Source organism: Hemicordylus capensis, chromosome 2 (assembly GCF_027244095.1).
Source record: "Hemicordylus capensis ecotype Gifberg chromosome 2, rHemCap1.1.pri, whole genome shotgun sequence".
Lineage (NCBI taxonomy): Eukaryota > Metazoa > Chordata > Lepidosauria > Squamata > Cordylidae > Hemicordylus > Hemicordylus capensis.
Genome location: NC_069658.1, coordinates 387,609,050 through 387,630,192, shown reverse-complemented (window position 1 = coordinate 387,630,192; position 21,143 = coordinate 387,609,050). Strand labels below are relative to the sequence as shown.

Sequence of the window (21,143 nt, the reverse complement as noted above, 5' to 3'; positions counted from 1 at the left end):
CACACTGCTCCAAGCAGCTTATCCACTACATCAGGAATCACAAACCAAAACTGATCCAGCATAACCACATAAGAAGAGTTGCTGGGCACCTCCACATTAGACTCTGCAATAATTGTGGGGTCTGTCTCTAAGTCGGCACAAATAAAAGATATTTTATCCACACAAAAACTTGATGGTAATTAATTGATGGTTCCAAATTACAATTAAAGAGAGGAAGGGCACATAATAGCCCTCTCACAACCCTGAACAACTCCACTGGACATAAGAATAGCTTCTTTGCCGTATGTATAGCCTGGTCTTCAAATGTGCTCTATTTTGTAATCCGTTTGATTTGAGTCGAGTCATTCTCCACTTGCACTCCAGTCGTCTACCTTGCTGTTTTAGTTCCTGTATTTCTTCTGTATACCAAGGGGCCAATTTTAAAGTGTTTTGGAGAGGACGCTTAGGATCTATCATGTCGACTACCCTTGCCTGGACAAATTGGTCCCGAAGTGAACACTGAAGTCCCCCAGCACCATAATCCTGAGACACTCCAAGGCCAAGCCCGAGACCAAATCTGTCAGCTCAGTTAAGGACTCTGTGGGGTACACCAACAAAAGTCTATCCCTGGCCGCCAAACCTAAGTACACACATTTGATATAATCAGACACTTTGTCAGGGATCCTGGTAAGGGAGAAGTTGTTCTTATAGACCACAGCCACTCCACCTCCCCAACCACAACCCCTCCCCTTCTCTTCAACAGAGTACCCTGGAGAGAGAAGCTGGGACCAGAATGAGCCACTAGCTTCCCCCAGCCAAGTCTCTGTGATATATACCAGGTCGACCCCTTCATCCATAATCAGATCATGGATGATGGTTGTTGCTGGTGTCTACTTTGTGTTTCTTTTTAGATTATGGAGACAAGGAGGCAACTTAATTTTTTGTTTTTCTATGTAAATCACTTTGACTTTTGTTGAAAAGCAGTATAAAAATAACCTCTGAAAAATAATTCCACATTGTGTCCTCAAGAACCCACGTGTTAAAAATACTGCGTGTGTCATGGGGTGTGTGTGTGGGAGGGGATGATGCTTAACTTTCAGCGAGGTGGGGGGGGGGGGGCTTCCAAAGGCTTTTAGGTCCAGGCTCCAAAATTACCTAGGAGCACCTCTGCTCACACATGTCTCCAATTCAAATGCAAACCAGGGTGGATCCTGCTTAGCAAAGTAGACAATTCAAGTTTACTACCACAAGACTAGCTCTCCTATTCCTTGCAGAATGAATATGTGTCCACACATCTACATGGTAATGTTTAGTTAAAAGATGAAGTGTGAAACAATGGCCCCATAACACTAAACCAGACCCTGGCTTGATATCGTGGCTTGTTAGCTAACCATGATTTGAACAAACTAATTTCCCAAGTTTAGACAAAATAGGAACAGCAGTTTGTAACAAGTCAGAAACTGAAGTTTTAGATCTCCTCCTCTTGCACGCAAAGTGAAGAGGCAAGTGTGTGACCCCACGGTTCATGCCAGCTTGTACTCACAACACTAAACAATGGTTTAGAGTTGTGTCTGAACAAAACCAGGGTCATCACACTCTGCGTATTCTCACCTCACTTCACTGGCTGCCACTTATAGCTGCTGGCAGTGGGAAAGCCCCAAGCACTATGATATAATGTCACACAGCACAGCTTTTAAAACTAAACACTGCTGGGGAGACGTGGAGGCAGCAGCAGTTGCACATTTGGAACATGCAGTCTAGGCCTTAAGGAGGCAGGTCTCTTCTAAATCTTCCAAGTGTTCACCTATTTCTATTTGCAATCCCAGAATGAAACTTTCCCAGCAGACTAGAATTTATTGTGTATATTACAATAAAACTAAGTCCTAAGGGTTTATCAGGATCCAATTATATTTGATGTGGAACTTTTTTTAAAAAGCACCTTCTGTGCACATTTCTAGCGCATGATAAAGGTAGCAGGTGTATAATGCAAACAAAAGATGTAGTTCAAGGTAAAGTAAAGAACTTGTGCATGCTAGAATGAACAGCCAAGAGTGAGCCAGAACTGGTGCCTGCTAAGTAAACAACGCAAAGAAAGAAAAGACTGAAAAGACTTAATCATTTTCTATAGTAACTGGCAACTTGCTTGGCAAAGATAGCAACATTAAAAACATCATATAAGCAGGATAGTTGCAGCTGGTTCCACAAGAGATGCCAGGAGGCAAACAAGTACCATTTTACCAACCAAGGAATAGCCAATATCCATGCAATGGGATTTGTAACTACGCCTAATTTAAGAGTTCCTCGGAGCTCACCCCCCAAATCTGTAAAGAATAACATGGATCAACTCTGGGAAAATAAGAGAATGTCTAAGTACGTGATCACCCATAGCAAGCCTTGGCTTTCTGGGTAGGCTTCAGTCACAGCCCTTTTCTTTTCTTTTTTTAAAAGAAATTGGCTACTGCTTTAGAAATCACAAGATTGAAGAACAAAGTATATATGAAGCTCATCATTATTAGCTGCAGATGCTAAGATGGGTCTTGATCATATAAACACAGACTAAGAGTTTATCCTGGTATAACAAAATCAAATCTGATCATAAAAGGGCTATTTGCAAGAACTAATTTTTTTCTCCTATTAGACATGTGTTTACTCAGATTCAATTTCAAATGTTGCCTACAGAATACCTTATGAGAAGATTCCTTCAAAGGGCAATTAATATTTGCCTTTGTGCATATGGAGCAAATCAAACAGAGGACATTATTTACTATATGTCATACATCATCCTCTGTGTAATTCACCAAAGGAATGGTTTCTTATTTTCAAGCATTTTTAGAAGGATATTGAGATGACTTTAGGCTAGTTCTTGGCAGATATGGATAAATTTGTAACTTGGAAGTTGCACTGTTCACATTAGCAGCAAGAAAGTTAATAAGCTCTTTTTGTGTTTCAAAAATATATAGATTGTCAGGGGGGTTCTAACTTAATTGGGGAGATTTTTATTGTGGTTTATGCTTTAAGGGCAGGTATTTTATAATTTCAAGTTGTTAAATTTATCTCTGGACTGCTTGTATACATCTGTTTGTGTTGTAATGGCCACTGGCTATACAAATAAATTGACTAACATATTAGCCTGTATGAACTAAAAGCCCACTCAACTTCCAGCAATAAAGCATGAAAAGCAAGCACATGCCACTGAACCAGGAGTTATGCAAGACAGGAAGATGTGATCTGGCTTAGCTCCCCCAAATGTGGAGATTGTATTGTACCCCCTTTGCCTGACATCTTTCCAAATGAACAGACAGGGTACCACTATAAGTGGAAGGAGGACATCTTCAGATATTCATCTGACCTACGTAAGACAGCCCACATAGTTGTGCCATCTCACTCTGGCAAATGCACTGCCCGTGAATTCATCTCCACACCTCCAGGAAAAGGAATACATTCAGTTGCAGGAGAATCTTAATCCAAGCCAGGGTTATAAGAGCCATGATGCAAAAGAGGTGCTTTTGAGCAGCTTCAGCTGACACACCAACTGCGCCCATTTCTTGAGACAAACGACCTCAAAACAGTGGTACATCTGCTGGTAACCTCTAGGCTAGATTACTGCAATGCGCTCTGTGTGGGGCTGCCTTTGTATGTAGTCCGGAAACTGCAGTTGGTTCTGAATGAGGTGGCGAGGTTGCTCTCTGGGTCATCTAGGAAAGACCATATTACTCCTGTGTTGAAGGAACTACACTGGCTGCCGATACGTTTCTGGGCAAAATACAAGGTGCTTGTTATTACCTATAAAGCCCCTAACAGCTAAGGCCCTAGGTATTTAAGATAACGTCTTATTTGCCATGAGCCCCACCGCCTGTTAAGATCATCTGGAGAGGTTCATCTGCTGTTGCCACCAACTCGTCTGGCAGCTACTCAGGAATGGGCCTTCTCCATTGCTGCCTTTGGACTTTGGAATATGTGCTCCCTGTTGAAATAAGAGCGTCCCCATCTCCGGCAACTTTTTAAAAGGCACTAAAGAAACATTTAGTCACCCAAACTTTTAATTAGATTTATAGTTTTAATATTTTTAATATTGGGTTTTAAATGTTTTCAATGATTTTAATTGTGAAGCGCCCAGAGACAGAGGTTTTGGGCAGTATAGACATATTTTAAATAAATAAATAAAATAAAACACACGAGTACATGTATCATCTGCTGCTGCCCACACGACAGCCGGCTCCATCTCGGAGCCGGCAGGGGCTTGGGAGTTCAGGGGCCACACAGCCCCTGGTAGTTCTAGCATGCCCTGCACAAGTGTGCAGGGAATGCTGGAGAGACCCCCAAGCTGGGAGGCTGCTTTTCAGGCTCCCAGTCAGGGGTATCCTCGTGAGTTGCTGCGGCGTGGAGCCACATTGCAACAATTCACTATCTGTTAACCCCGGTTAGCGGAGCACTCGCTGGTTTACACGAGCAGCAAAATCGGGCTAGGCTCTCCTAGCCCAATCTTTGCTGGTTGTGAGAATAGCCTCAAGGTGGCTTTCAGGCAAGATTCTCTAGTAAGGAGGTTTGAGATCCAACCAAACACTTCCAATTGATGGAAAGAGGTCAAGCAGGCATGAAGTTTAGGATTGAACTCCAACAACTTTGAGCAATTTTCCTCATCACGTCATCATCCAGTATTTACTAATTCTGAATGTTATTCCCTAAATCCTATGCATTTTCTTTCTTTTCTGTAATGTTGTTATCATCAAATACCTACTTCAAAGCAGCACAGCAAAAACAAAGTGAAAAGTCTTCTTCCCACTGAGGATTTGCAATACCAGTCAAGTACCACAAGTGGAGTGTCTTGCAGCTTTGAAATTTGTCTTTTTTTTTACTGGCTAGACAAACACTACACAAGTTAAAACAAGCAGCATGAGTAAAAAATAAAGCACGGGGGAGGGCATTTCCATGTTGCATTATTTGGAGTACAAGATGTTTTAAGGATACACCCAAGACATACAGTGTGTCCATAACACACACCAGGCAGGGAGTCATAACTGGCTGCAGCTCCTGTTGAATGTTCACTCTGGGACAAGCCTAGGTTTACTTTAGGGGTGTGCACAAAACCGGCTGGCCCAGTTTGGTTTGAGTCTGAACTAGCCTCAGACCGGATAAGGCCAGTTTGCCCCCCCCCCCCCAAACCACCACCAAACCCAGTTTGGTACGGCTCGGGGTGGGTGTTTGCAAATATTTTTTAAATTATTTTTTATTTTGTGTTTACCCCCTCTGGGGGGCTTCTCCGAGGCCACGGGAGCATCCGTGGATGTTCCTTCTCCCCCCCGCCAGCCTCCATTATGCTTTAAATCACCCGGTTCAGATAGTCTTCGGCCCTTCCCCCCATGACGGCAGCCATTTTGGAGGCCACCATGCATGCGCAAACTGATCAATTTAAAGCATAAGAAAGGCCAGCGGGGGAGAGGGAACCTCCACAGGACACACACGCAGCATGGCCTCAGAGAAGCCCCCCAGAGGGAGTAAGGGGGAAAAAATTGCAATCCCCCCGAACGGCCGGCGGGGGGGGGGAGATTAAGTCCAATGTCAAGCCAAACCGGGGAGAGGGCTTGACATTGAGCCATCGAACCAAACTGGTTCAATTTCGAACCGGTTCGGATTCAAATCTGTTTGCACATACCTAGTTTGCTTTTGTGCAATCTGTGGAATGACTCTTAAAGGTGTACAACCCCATCACTCCTTCCTGGTAGCAGCTTCAGGTAGAACTTTACTAAAGCAATGATCACCAAGGATAACAAGCAGCAGTGCATTAGGTGAGGACATAAGAACAGCTCAGGTCGATCAGGCCCAAGGCCTATCTAGTCCAGCATCCTGTTTCACACAGTGGCCCACCAGATGCCTCTGGGAAGCCCACAGACAAGAGGCAAGAGTATACCTTTTCTCTTGCTGTTGCTCCCCTACAACTAGTATTCAGAGGCATCATGCCTCTAATGTTAGAGGTGGCCTATAGACACCAGACTAGTAGTCATTGATAGACCTGTCCTCCATGAATTGGTCTAAGCCCCTTTTAAAGCCATCCAGACTGGTGGCTTTCACATCTTGTGGCAGTGAATTCCATAGATTTTCTATGTGCTGTTTGAAAAAGTATGTACTTTTGTCAGTCCTAAATTTCCCAACCTTCAGCTTCATGGGATGCCCCCTAGTTCTAGTGTTATGAAAGAGAGAGAGAAATCTCTCTCTCTCTACACCATGAATAATTGTATAGGCCTCTATCATGTCTCCTGTTGCCACCTCTTTTCTAAGCTAAAGAGCCCCTGGTTGTAAGCCAAGTCTGCTCAACTTAGCCCCCCACCATCTGTTTTTGGACTAGAACTCGCATAATCCCCAGCCACAGTGGCCAATAGCCAGGGATTATGGGCCAAAGTTGAGCAGCCCTACTGTAAACCTTGCCTCATAAGGAAGATGCTCCAGGTCTCTGATCCTCTAGGTTGCCCTCTTCTGCACCTTTCCCAGTTCTACAATATCCTTTTTAACATACAGGAAGAGATAAGATAAGGACAGGGGCGGGGGAGGGGATATCGTTGTTGCTGGCCACCAGTGCTTCCTCGAAGGCATATGCACATGCTCACACGTTTTTTGGACAGCGCTCAGTTAATTTTAGATCCCGCTCAGATTGAATCAAGAAGGCCCCATTCCACATGCACACACACTGCCTTGGTACTGCCACTCAAAACAAAACGCATTCCGCACACAGATGAAAAAAATTAGAGAGAACACTGCTACCCACTGCACTCTTCTCCTGCAGGTCCCTGAGGCAGGCAAAATCCAAAGGATCAGCAGGGGGGCGGGGGCGTGGTCACAGCACACCATGCCAAAACATCAAGGGGCGCATGCAACTGTCCTACTTCTACAAGGGGTGCAACTCTCTCCTCCTCAGAGCAAGTGCATACTGCATTTAAAAGAATGCCAAGTACATAGCTGCACTCCCTTCGTAAGTCCTTACTGAATGTGAAAGGTGAGGGAAAGGTGGGAAGCCAAATACCTAGTGCCTTTTGGGAAACTACCCTGCTAATTGACAGGCTTAGGAAAAGGAGCAAATCCTAGTTGCAGACAGGCAGTAAGGGAACTGGTAAGAGGCAGTGTGGAGGGGATAGAAGAGACTTAAACTGAAATGTGCCCCACTGCTTATCAGTTTCCCTCACCCCATAGTGGTTGCTTGTTGAGAATAGGCTCCCATCTGTTTAGAGACAAAGTCAGAAGGAGTTGATGAACAGAAGTATTGCACTGGACACTGAATTCTGAGCACAAGCCACATTTCCACTATTCTGGAAAGCCATCAAAAACTAACCCTAACTCTTCCCAGACTGCCCATCTTTCACCCTTGACACAACACAACACAACACATATACTGTTCTCATTTGTGTGTGTATTGTCCCCTTTGGGTTGTTATTGGGTTTTCTGTGTAATTTGGGGTTCTCCTGAGTATGCAGAAACCTCCCTCTTGTTTGTGGATGGCCCAATTCTGCATACAGAGTGCTCAGCATAGGGCTGCCCACTTGTCTACTGAAAGGAATAATGGTTAGAGATGCAATCATTTCTAATGGCACTTCATACTGTATTCATTTCCCTTGCTAAATGAAGCAATCACATTGGGTACATCCCAATACCACAGCAGCACGTGAGACAGAGTCACAGAATAAGTGGGTGGGCTACTTCAGTTATGCTCAGATCTGAACAATCATCAGAGATGAGACATTTCCTATAAACCTATTCCAGAGGCCCAATTCACAGAGTTGTTTTCCTGGATTATTCTAGATTTATAGGCTTTAGCAAGTAAACCCTTTCAGTGCTAGGCATGCAAGGACAGGACAAAAAAACCAGTAAGTAACTTGTTTGGAGCTGCAATATTTCATTTCAAAAAAGCAGTGTGATTTTTAAAACCTCAAACAAGACACTCTGGGGGCCTTTCCAGATTTTTTATTTTAGCACAAAAATGCACAGCCTTTTTTCCTGAAAGGAACACCGTTGTTCCTCAGTTCTTGAAGATTTCTCAGACAACAGAGTAGCAGGAATTTGGAAACATCTTCCCAGCACTCAAACCATAGTAACGTGTTGCTGGAAGAACACTACTCTCCCCAGATGGCACTCCCATTGCAATTGTGAATGCTCTGTGAACAACTGTATCCGTAACATCACTAGTGAGAAACACAACAACTTTGCCATGCCCTGTCCTGCCCTGATCATTGTCTGTATCTTTTAAAGGGTTTATATTCTGTAATATTCAAGTACAGTAGAATTTTAAGCTCTACAGATTTTTTTTTTTAAAAAAAACCACACAGAAGTTCAGGCAAATAATGGACTACCTCCAACATCCCTCAATTGTGAGTTTATGGCTACCCACTATTGGACATGGAGTATTTATTTATTTCATATATTTATACCCCACCACTCCAGTACACTACTGCTCAGGGTGGCTCACAAAGTTTAAAAAATAGTTACAATGTAAAATCAGAATAAAATTAACCAAATTAAGGTAAATAAGTTAAAAATCCAAGCTTAAACCACAATCAGAATTACAGATTTTAAAATTTCAAATTAAAAGTTATATAAAACTAAAAACTAAGAATTGTAAAAACTAAATAACCTATCAGATATAAGCAACAGGTGAAACATTAAAAAGCCGCTTTAATGGGATTGTTTTTAGTTGTTTTTTAAAAAAAACACTGAGGGAGGGAGCATGGCTAAGCTCTACAGGGAAGGCTAGCCAGAGTTGAGAGGCCACAACTGAAAAGGCCCTGTCTCTAGTACCCACCAACCAGATCTCTGTCAGTAGTGGGGCCATGAGCAGGGCCTGAGACAATGAGTAGAGGGCCCGGGCAGGTTCATATGGGCAAATGCAGTCCAACAGATACCCCGGTCCCAAGCCATGTAGAGCTTTAAAGGTCAAAATAAGCACCTTGGATCTAGCTCAGAAGCGGACCAGTAGCAATGAAGCTGCCGCAGGATCGGTGTGATACTTGTGAAGTGACTTTCACCCACAAGCATCCTCGCAGCAGCATTCTGAACTAGCTGAAGCTTCTGAAGCATCTTGAAGGGCAGCACCATGTAGAGCACATTGCAGTAGTCCAATCTGGATGTTAACCAAAGCATGAGTGACTGAGGTCAAGTCCAACTTCTCCAAGTAGGATCACAGCTGGCATACCAGACATAGCTGGTAAAAGGCACTTCTGAACACTGCCGCCACCTGAGCCTCCAAGGACAGTGTCAGGTCCAGAAACACCCCCAAGCTGCAGACTTTGTCTTTCAGAGGGAGTGTGACCCTGTCCAAGACCAGATTTAACTCACGGATGATCAGTTTTTCCAACCCAGAGCACTTCTGTCTTATCTGGATTGATTTTCAGCTTCTCTGCTCGCATCCAGTCCAGAACAGCCTACAACAATAACAAATATTTATATACCTCTTTTCAACAAAAGTTTCCAAAGTGGTTTACATAGAGAAATAATAAATAAGATGGATCCCTGTCCCCAAAGGGCTCACAATCTAAAAAGAAATGTAAGATAAACACAAGCAACAGTAACCAGAAGTACTGTGCTGGAGATGGATAGGGCCAGTTACTCTCCCCCTGCTTAATAAAGAGAATCACTGCCTCCCTGGCAGTGTTCCTTCGAAGGTGTGCACGTGTGCATGTGCTCACACTTTTTTGATGTCCACTCAATTTTAGATCCCGCTGATATTGAATCAGAAGGCCACACTCTGGATGCATGTGCGCGCACGCTGCCTTGATAGTGCCACCCAGGACAAAAGTCATTCTGCACACATGAAAAAAATTAGAGAAAACACTGCTCCCTGGTGTCTGCTGACTTAAAAGATAGGTAGAGCTGAGTGTTGGGCACCTGGCCTCACAGAACAGAACAACAAATCTAATCTTGGCAAGCATCAATGTCACTCACTCACCCCAGAGTCAATTTATATAATGACCACTTTATTGGAAAAAAGTTGTTTGAATCATCTCTTTGAGTTATCCAAGTTGAGCATTCACATCTTCTGCCCCAGTTTTTACATCACCAGTACAACAGGGAACCACATCCCATGATGCTGCATTGTGTCATATGGCAGGAGAAACTCATAAGATGTCTGAACTCACCCTGGGACAGCCTCCATGCCCAATGACTCCCAGTCAGAGGAAGCAGATATGTACTTGGAAGATAATGCCATGTCTGAACCCCAAAAAAACTTTCTCCAGTCTCTCAAGGCCAGGAACTCCTGCTGAAGCTTCCCTTCCAGAACCACCACAGGAACTACCCCCATCACCCTTCCAGAAGTCCCTGAGAATGACTTACTTATCCTAGCAGAGCCTCAGGACCACCAGAGCCTTCTGCATCCACAGCCTCAATACTTCCTCTCAAGCACGATTCACACTTCAATCCTCCAAGAACCACCAGATGCACAGTCACCAAGAACAGGTTACTCACAGATATCCCAAAGAGTCCAATCCCACAGACTCAGAGGCACCACCAGGCTAGAGAAAGACCCCCAGAATAGGTGAAAGAATGCTCACCTTGCTACCAGAAATCTACAATCCAGTGGGCTTCTTGAGTAATCCTTCTGTAAAGCAGATACAGAAGTGTTACTCGAGATCAAAGCTTGTTTTTGCAGCAGACAGGCAGAAAGGGGTGTGGCATTTACCAGGCCTATATAAACTGCTTCCTGCACCTTGAGCCTTGCTGCCAACAATAGCTCATTCCAAGATCCTACTCCAGAGCCTCCCAAATGTCATGCCTCTGAGTACCAGTTGCAGGGGAGTAACAGCAGGAGAGAGGGCACGCCCTCAACTCCTGCCTGTAGGCTTCCAGCAGCATCTGGTGGGCCACTGTGCGAAACAGGATGCTGGACTAGATGGGCTTCCTTGGGCCTGATCCAGCAGGGCTATTATGTTCTTGTGCCAGCTCCAACAGAGTAGTCTGAGCTTGTTTGCTCCCTATACTCCAGCCTTCCAGAGAGCCCGTTGCAGTCCTCATTTTGGGCTGCTCCAGCTCACCTGTCCCTGACCTCAAACAAGGACTCCTTAGCCTCACAGTCTGCTACTTCATCCCCTTCTGGCCCACCGGTGAGCACCTGGTGCATGACAGAAGAGTGATTCTTTTATTATTATTATTATTATTATTATTATTATTATTGAAGTGTGGCACACTTTTTATCACCAGCAACATTCAGCCCCAAGACAAATTTTCTAATCCAGAATCAACAGTGGAAAATCTTAAGAAATAAAGAACTCGGGATGCCAACGTTTGACTCCAAACATATTGTTCCCTTAGGTGAGGCCAGGGACTGAGGGAAAACCTGGCAGATCAAGGCAGAGTCTGCAGGAATGTGACAGGGCAGGAACAGAGCTAGGGGAGATGCCCAGCAGGTCCTGGATAGAATCTAGCAAAGGCTGGAAACTTATTGGCTTTTCAGGCTCTAATAATGATGACCTGACAGAGCACTGTTTTAATGGCTGTATGAGCAAAATACTGACTGGTTGTAGAACTGCCAAGAGAACAGACTACCTCTGAACATGTTCAGTTGCCTTTCCCTCTCCATCCAGTAACTACAGCCTACCCTAAAGGGGTGGGCATTTCAGGTGAGGGAGATGGGAGCTTCAGCAAAAGCTTGAACCCTATCATCCGTGTTCCCTCTAACAGGGATTCCCAGATGTTGTTGACTACAACTCCCAGAATCCCCAAAGGCTACTGCCGCTGAGAATGCTGGGTGTTCTAGTCAACAATATCTGGGAATCCCTGTTAGAGAGAAGACTGCCTATCATCTTTTTTCATAATTAGTAAGCCAATACTAATTTTCATGATTATCTCAAGTGGAGCAAGCAGTCTTCATGAATCATGCAGTATAGAAATTGAACAAATAAATACATTAAATAATAAATACAATGCAGTTTTCAACACAGTTTAAAGCCTCTAGAGTCCCAATTGGCAACTTTTAAAAAAAATTAAGAACAGGGGCCATATTTTCAATTGTGCAAGGGCTAGTAGTATTCACTCTTCCAATTGACTCCCCACAAAATCTAGACCCCCAAAAATTGTACTTAACACACAACACACAGTATAAATAGCAATAGAAGCTCTGTCAGAGTTCTTTCCTTGTTAACTTAAAGGCTCACCCTTTGCAAGCCAATACACAGGCAAATAGGACTGATGGGTTACCAACTAGATAAGTGCAAAAGTGCTGAAGGTTTATCTGCACGATCATATGTCCTGTGGCAACAATCCCTTGGCTCTCTCCAATCCTGGCAGTGTTTGTACAATCAAGATGTACAGTAGATCCAAATGAAAGAGAGCCCCATGGTGCCAAAGTGAAAGAGACGCCCATCAGGACATGAGCCATACTGATTATATGCTTTCTTTCTTTCCCCTGTGCACCAAGGAGCCTGCTCAATCTGGACAGAGCAAAGAGTGTGCCTCTTCCATATTTGCTCACTGTGTAGGGATTTTCCATGCAACCAACTGAGCAAAAAGGGCACTAAGCTAACAGATAGTGTCTGCTATCACAGCGTCTCACAGTACATGAAAACCCCAGGAGTGTCCATCTTTCAATTTTAGTCAGCAACCTTGGTATAAGACTGTGTAAAGTAAAGTGTGCCGTCAAGTCGATTTCAACTCCTGGCACCCACAGAGCCCTGTGGTTTTCTTTGGTAGAATACAGGAGGGTCTACCATTGCCTCCTACCACGCAGAATGAGATGATGCCTTTCAGCATCTATCCCATATCTCTGCTGCCTGATATAGTACCAGCGAGGATTCGAACCGGCAACTGTCTGCTTATTAGTCAAGCATTTCCCCACTGCACCACTTAAGGTGACTATAAGAGCCTCAAATTAGTAACCCCAAATTAGTAACCCCAACAGCCTCAAATTAGTAACCCCAAGATCCCTCCAGTGGCATGGTAAGACAGACACACAGACTTTGCAAAGATGAGCGTGTCAGTAGGATGTAGGAGACAAATCTCTCAGAGAGCTGGCAAACGGATCTGTTTCTTAAAAAATCAGTTTTTTCAATCAACTTATAAAGCTGCTGCCCACTGAAGACAATAAAAATTCTCAGCAAGTGGATGGGTGCTGGCAGAAGATCCAATTCCCAGCCTGTCTCCATCACTACTGGAATGACACATTATGCTTCATAAGAGATGCACTGCTATAGGAGATGACAGTAGCTATAAAAAGTCCTGATAATTTTGAGTGGAGCAAAATTTACACTGGCTGTTGCTTCTTTACATAAGTGATTTCTCAACGCCTTCAGTCAAGAAAAAAGAGGGAAGAATGCTTTATAGTTATACACATCCAAATAATCTGCTGCAAGATATTAATGTTGTGAAAGTGTCACCATTTCAGGATGAAACTCTCATAAGGAAAAACACTGAGCCATGCTAGGGCAACTTGCTGTTCAGGTCTAAGCTTCGAAAGCAGGCAACTCTCAGCTGCCATGTCAAGATCAAGGCTTTTTGTGCAATCTATCAACACTCTGACAATTCTAGGAAGAAAGAAAGTGAGAATAAAAACTATAGGAAGTTAAGTACAAAAACCAACAAAATAAAGTTTTATGCTATTTTTGTGCCTTCTGCATTACAGGTGACTATAAAGGACTATAGCGTTCCTTAAGTGGCACAGCAGGGAAATGCTTGACTAACAAGCAGAAGGTTGTCAGTTTGAATCCCCGCTGCAGCAGCGATATAGGAAGCAATATAGGAGAGATATAGGCATCGTCTCATACTGCATGGGAGGAGGCAGTGGTAAACCCTTCCTGTATTCTACCAAAAGAAAACCACAGGGCTCTGTGAGCACCAGGAGTCAAAATTGACTTGACAGCACACTTTACTTTATATAAATGACTATAAAGGAGAAGGCCAAACCCACACAATGTCTCCTTTTTTATTTGTGCCTCTGCTCAAGTCGTAGCTTAAGGTCTTCACGAGAAAACTAATATTACTTACAGTGGTCATATTTAAGAGGCAGGGACTCTTGCCCATTATATAAGCATGGGTCTAGAACCCTGCACTCAGATGATGCAACAGCAGAGGCGTATCTAACCAGGGCAAGCACTGAATTTGCGCCCCCTGTCCAAACATCTGACATCATCTGATTCTCTGTACATAGTGCCAAACTGAATATGTGTACAGTGACATATATTATATTAATTTTAAAAAAATAACCTGTAGCCCCTTCAGGGGCTTCCTAAAGGCCGTGGGGGGTGTCTGCAAAGGTTTCCCCTCCCCCCTCTGGCCTCTAGGGCTTAGCAGGGACCATTTCAGCATGTGCGGTGGCCATTTATATATATATATATATATTTTAATGGCCGCTGAAAACAAAATGGCCACCGCGCATGCTCTAATGGCCTCTGCGAGGCCTGGCATGGCCTAGGGCCTCACAGAGGCCATTTGAGCATGCGCAGTGGCCATTTTGTTTTCAGCAGCCATTTTAATTTTTTTTTTAATTTTAGAAAAATGGCACCCCCCTTCAAGTGGTGCCTGGGGCACATGCCATGCCTGCCTTACCCTAGATACGCCCCTGCACAACAGAACATACATTCTGAAAATTGTTTTGCAAGCATCTTTGCATAATCTGGAATAGTGTTAGGGGATAGGAGGCTCACTTGAGTAATCTGGAATATCGACTTTTTTCCTTCCATTAGCATACTATACTTTGAATCATATAGGTTAAATCTTCAGAGTGCTAATGATGTAACTTTACAGCAGGTGGCTGGACCTGATCACCTTTTGGCCACTTCAAATTCATTTATTTTAATGCTCTTAACATTTTAAGACACCAGCACAATTGGGCATTATTTGAAAGGACTAGAGTGGCAGAGGAAAGGAGACAAACACTAAATTTATAGGTTAGAGAAGAAGAAAAAGGATGGCACCATAGAAAGGGACAGAGAAACAGAATAGTACTACTTTTCTCATACCCTTCCCTTTTGCAAGTGCCAAATTAATATTTTGCCAATGTGATTTACTAGATCTGTCATTCTTCAGCTCCCTCATGTATCTATGTGTTTCCATCTCTGAGTATAGAGTAGATCCACACCTAAATATACATGAGTAAATGCACATACAGCACGAAGGTACCTTGTGGAGCACTGTTACTGCAGTTGTTGAGTTTTATTTTAAACCGTTGATAATTTGTTCTATGTTATTTTTTCTAATGTATCTTTAAGTAAGCAACTCTCTGCTTTGCTTTTAAGTTAACACAGGACAAGGTTACAGCAGAGCACACAGAAAGGGATTTGAGCCTTTAGCAGCATGCAGTTGTGGAGTGCAGTGAAGGAGATCCCAGGCAGTGATCCAGGTTGTGAAAATGGGGTGTTATATGCATGTCACTGTTTCAATATGTAAAATGTTGGTGGGTATGCAAGGGCATTCAGCACTACCTCTTTGGTTACCAATCATTTATGTAAACACAAAGCCCTTGCTTTTATAAAGTCTTCTCTACTCTCATGAGAGCTAGGAATTTACTTCTTTGTAAAAAGAAAAAAAAATCCACTAAGATCATCATATTCTGCCAAAACCTCAACATTTTATTCCTCAAGTCAGACTCCAAGTTTTCATCACAACTGGTTTTCAACTTGTGGGTGCTGTGCACACCAACTTCAAGAGCGCAAGTCTCTAATCTCTCATTGAACCAAATGCAGGTACCCAATACTTGGTAGGGCTGAATGCCCCTTGCCCCCATAATTGTTTTATTGTGTGCTTTTGTCCAGTCCCCTAGTTTCTTATGTAATTTAATCACTCAACAGCATAATTTGAATTGGTAGGTCTTAGTGCATAAGCAGAGCTATGGTCATTAACCTATCTTCTCAAACAGGCCTAACAGGAACAAACTCATTGAGGACAATTACACTCTGATGGGGAAACAACAACCAACACACATGAATTACTTCAGATGAAACACAGTCATGGAGCAGTAGTAAGGAGATGTGGTATTACTTCTGCAGCAAAAGTGGTTTTGAGCTTCAAAAAACAGGGAAGCAAGTAAACTCCTGGGGAAAGTGCCCTTCACATGAGACAGAACCTATGTACCTACTAAGTATTCCTTACAGTTTAGCTCTCAAGAATATTACAGATTTGCTGTGGGGTTGGTTTTTGGTTTTTTTAAATACAAATATAAAGCTCCAACTATTTCAGCATCACCTACAACTGAGTTGAGGGAGAACTCTACTTCAAATACACAGATCTCTGCGAACTGTCAACAGCCAAAGGGTCTAAGTTTCCATTCCCAAAAGCACTCCAAGAGTTTGTAGAACACACTGATCATCTTTCTCGCATAGTATGTGTGCAGCAGGCATAATGTTCTCTAGCCTTATGGATACAAGCACAAAATTTAACAAAGAGAAATATATAAAGTTTCTTCAGTGAGGAAGCCACTTAACACCACAGTCAAAACACAATAGATTTTGAGAAAGTAGCTTACTACTATTCCCCTGCCTCCCCACTTTCAATATATATCAAAAGTCATAACAGAAGGCACATAACACAGCAACCTTCCTGAACTTAAGCATGTCTGGGTGTGGTCAATGCCCGGTGAAAGCCCACCCAGGACTCCTACATATACTGCTTTCATTACCATCATAGAAGAAGTTGCATTTATATTATACCTATGATCAACTGACAGATGTCTGCAAGAGAGAGCAAAGAAACAGCCTGCCAAGAGAGTGGGCACCTCAGGTTAATCTAAGGATTGCTTGGAAACCCCTCCTTTTAAAATGGCGGTGACAACAACTTTAATAGCACTTCCCCACATGGTCCATCCACGGCTCATTGCCATTCCCATCACAAACTAAAGCCAATAAGCACCAGTGGTACTTGCAGAAACACATTCTACACAGCAATCATAAGGACAATGAATATATTATATGCAGAAGAACAACATTTTCCCAAGAACAACATATTCTGATCGAAGTGCTAGGAAAATGCACTATCTCCACAAAAGAAGCACAGTCTTGAGGAAAGGCCAACCGACTGTATGCTGCAAATTCACAATCTGAGCCATTTACTGTGTGAAACAACCAAGTATGTAGAAAGAGACACATCAAATTCTTTGCAGGCCTATTAGCCCAGGAACTTTTATTAGCATTTACAGAGAGATAGGACTCAAGTCTTCAGAAGATAACTTGATCACCTGTGCGACAGCACAGAATTCCATGCTTACTGTGATGGCAGTATCCATGATTTAGGTGGCTTTTTGACTTGCCTAAGCCAACTTTTCAAATAAATCTATTAGCTCACCTGTTCTCATACATATATATTTTTTGGTCATTTGTTACACACTGACAATCTGAGGGAAAAGAACCAACTCTTTGCCCATTTAAGAACTTCCCTTGAGGCAATTGTAATTTGCCACAAGTGACCACACTAGAGACTCTATTCACTCTATTTTTTTCCATCTGTGCACAAATTTCATCTGTGCGAGTTTTGTTCTGGGTGGCAGTATAAGGGCAGTGTGTGAGGATTCAGATTGGGGCCTTCATGATTCAACCTGAGTGAGATCTAAAATTAACTGAGTGGACATCAAAAAACAAAACAGACCATAAAAACACACACATGTGCACACCTTAGAAAGTACACTGCAAGAGACTATTTTATAAGCCTATTCAAAAATCACATAATTGTTCCGATTGTGTCTGATGTTCAGAGACACACAGCAAAAGGGTTATAAAGACCCACTAGCATCTGCCCAACATCTGCATTTCACAAATACACACACATATCTGCTACCCGGAAAAATACTCCAAATAGCATGATGACCAGTTAATCTACGTTTTTCAGCCATAACATGTATATTCATGTGCCCCCCCCACATCTTTTGTTTTTGTTTTTACTAATCTAATCTGATTACAGAGGCCTCGCAGAAGTTACATTTCTTGGCAACAAAGTTTGGCATGTTCAACTGATATAGCCACACATTCCTTGAGTGCAAATTATGCAGGCGAAATCAGTAGTTCTGAGAGTCTGCTTCATAATTCCTACTTCTGAGTCTAAATACCACAATAACTCTATGTCAAAGTACAACCCCACCAGTTTGTTGGACCACAGACATCAAAGGTTGCACATAGACAACCTCTTGCAAGTCTCCTAACTGGAATCCAGGGTGTTGCTTTTTCCATTAGACTGTCCTGTACCAAGCCAGAAAGTATGCCAAAAGCCCTTCTGAGCAATCAGTGACAACACCAATTTAATAAACATGTAAATGATGTGACTGGCTCAAAGCTGCCATGGGACCATATTATATTAACACCACCCATCTGTACTCTTTGCAGCAGTGCAATCATAGAACTGACTCGCATGAGCTAATAAGTGCTGATTATTTAAGAAATAAATCCTTCTAAAGTACTGTAAAAGTTTGTGCATGTTCTAATTGGCATGTGTGTCACATGTGCTTAGCACAGCTTTAAATAGAGGGGGAGTGAAAAAGGAAGCACCCCTTCCGTCATCACTCCCCCTCAGCTCAACTGAGTGGTCTAGCAGAGCTTAGACATACTGTAAACACTGCTATCTTCCAATAGGAAGTCAGTGACAGTTATTTTATGATTAATATGGACAATGCTTTTTTTAAAGCGCATGTCACTTAGTAACACTGAAGTCATAACCACGGGAACATAATATGTGCAGGCAGCCCACAAATGCTGTCAGAAAGAAGTGTCCACATCTTCTGGGGCAATTTACAAAATCAGCCCCGAGTGCAGGGCATGGTCACTATGAATTGCAGCTGGCACTAGAGTGAAGCAGTCACCCAATGGCTCCGATGTGCAGTAAGGTCCTTTTCCACCCCACAATTACGGTGAGAGAGTTCATCACCTACTGAAATAGAGCTTACACGTTCCAAGCCGAAAGGCCCCTACATGGAAGGAACTCTTCATGCATGTTTGGAACAAAAAGGTCGCCGCCACCTACACACCTTGGAAAAACAAGGCTCAGGAATGTGGACGGCTCTTCTGAGGTACAAACCACTCAACGGAAGAAGCGCTGCTCAAGTCAGCCTCTTGTCTTCGCACTGCAGAACACGCAAGGATTCCATCCAGCAGCTTGCTGTTCTGTTCACATCTTGAAAGCTTGCCCACCACAGCCACGCTTCAGAAGAGTGCCGGCCACAGAAAAGTCACCGGAGGAGGCATCTGTGTTCGGACAAGCACGAAGTGCCTACAGAGCACTCCCCCACACCCCCGGGTGCATCATCCCACAGGGCAGCACCCCTCCTGCACATCACCATGTCTGCAGAAGCACGGCCCAGCCCACGCCGCCTCCCAGGAGATGCCTCTCCGCAGCCGAGCGCTTCAGATGAAGGATCCCACGCACGCACCCGCGCGTGCCGGTGCACCTCCGCCAACGCACCCCCTGCCATGACCCCCTGACAAGCCCGGCTCGAAAGCCCTGACGCAGAATGCCCATCCGCGCCTGCAGCACCGCGCGGAAGAACGAAGCCCCGCTGCAGCGCAGCACCACTCAGAAGGGAGAGAAGCAACCTCGGGCAGCGGAGCAAACTTCGCAAGCAGCCCCGCAAGCCCTCCGCCTCTTCCCTCGGGCCGTAACGCTTCAGACGGCCCCCTACTCCAGACTCTTCGCCGCCCCACGAGGCAGCCCCGCTCACGCCCACCAGAGCCGCGCCAAGGGCCCCCGGCTGGCCGCGGAGCCGCCCGCCCCTCCGCTGACCCGCCTCACCTCGAGCAACTGGACGTAGCTGGCCGGGAACCAGCCGCGGAGTCCTTCGGCGGTCTCCCCTTCCCACCAGCCGCCGTCCGGCCCCGCCTGCAGGACGGTGAGCAACTCCCCCGCGGCGAAGCGCAGCCCGTGCCGGTGCCGCTCCCCGGAGAAGGGGTAGAGGGTCCTGCAGCGCGCCCCAAGCGTCGGCCGCTCCTGCCCGGGCGGCGGCATCCCTCAGCCAGCGACTTGCCTAACAAACTCGGCTCAGCCTGGCCGCCACAGGTGCCGAGCCGCTCGCTTGCCCGCCCGCCTGGCTGCCTCTGGCTGCCGGGAGGCTGCCTGCTCTCCAGCCTCCTCGCGTCCCTCCCCGTCAGCGCGGCCGGCGGATTGGCCGCCTCGTTTCCCCGCACCGCCCCTGGGACAGGCAGAGCGCGGCTACGCGCCCGCCCTCCCACAGACACACACGGGAACCTGAGCCAAAGGCGCTCCTCCTCCTACTCGGCACTGCGGTCCGGGAGAGGGGGAAACAAGACGGCCGAGGCGGCGAGATGGGGACTAGCGTCGCCCTCCTCGAGAGTTCCATAGTCACTGTTGCCAGAACCTGAGGGGGTATACTCGTGTAATACATAGCTGTTCTTTCCTCCCTCGGCGCTCCGCGGCCAAATTCAGGCAGAATTATGATTTATGTTCTCCCTCCTCCCCTTACAGGTTGCCGATGCTTTAGAGATCCTTCATAGATGCGCGCATACACCTGCGGTGGTCAAACACCACGAGTGTCATACCGCGACACGTGCTCTTCTTCGGGGAGCAGCTTCTGCGTTACAGGCAGCTCCCTAGTGAGTGTGTTCCCTCTGTGGCAAAGCAGCCTGCCACTTCCATTTCTGGCTATTGTTATCGGTCATCGGCCATTACAAAAAGCAGCGATATTTGTTAGTTCTGACAATGTGCACCCCGCCTGTTGATCAAATGATCTTTGGTGGCTTTCAGTGGAATTACAACACTCCAAGTGCAATAATAGAATGATAAGAGGAAGCAGAAGAAACAAGTCCACATATAGGCCTGCTACTTTCTTGCCCACCCACTCCTCAAAACCACATAATTAAAACAGAGTCAATTTAGATAAAATATACAAACCATTGCAACAGCAGTTTAACAGCAAGACACCTTTGTAAAATTGTATTTCTCTGTGAGAGAAGAAAATGAAAAGGCTGGCATTAAAAGCAGGAAAGGATAATCCCCAAACTCTGACTGTATATTCTCTACAACAGAATGTACTGATGAGAAGGTTGCTGATTGTAAGGAGCATTATGCATTGAGCAGTATATTGGTTTATCAGTTCTGTTTTAACCTGCATGGCTTTTATTTGATGTATAGCTCATGGTTAAAGAAATACAGCTTAAATCACATTAAAATAAATGATGTTCATGAGATGTTATAGCTGCAAAAAATATTCTGAATAGACCTCTTTCAGGTTCTGGCTGCAGCTAAACATAAAGAGAGACACT

General features: G+C 44.6%; 1 protein-coding gene across 1 annotated transcript in view; it reads right to left on the bottom strand.

Annotated features, from left to right (window-relative positions):
* Positions 1–20,022, bottom strand: part of GAS7 (growth arrest specific 7) — a 193,242-nt gene extending 173,220 nt beyond the window's left edge. Inside the window, exon 1 of the mRNA XM_053292617.1 lies at positions 19,657–20,022. Within this exon, the coding sequence (XP_053148592.1) occupies positions 19,657–19,869 (213 nt within the window). The 5' untranslated portion in view covers positions 19,870–20,022. The remainder of the gene's footprint in view (positions 1–19,656) is intronic.
* Positions 20,023–21,143: the final 1,121 nt, after the last annotated feature.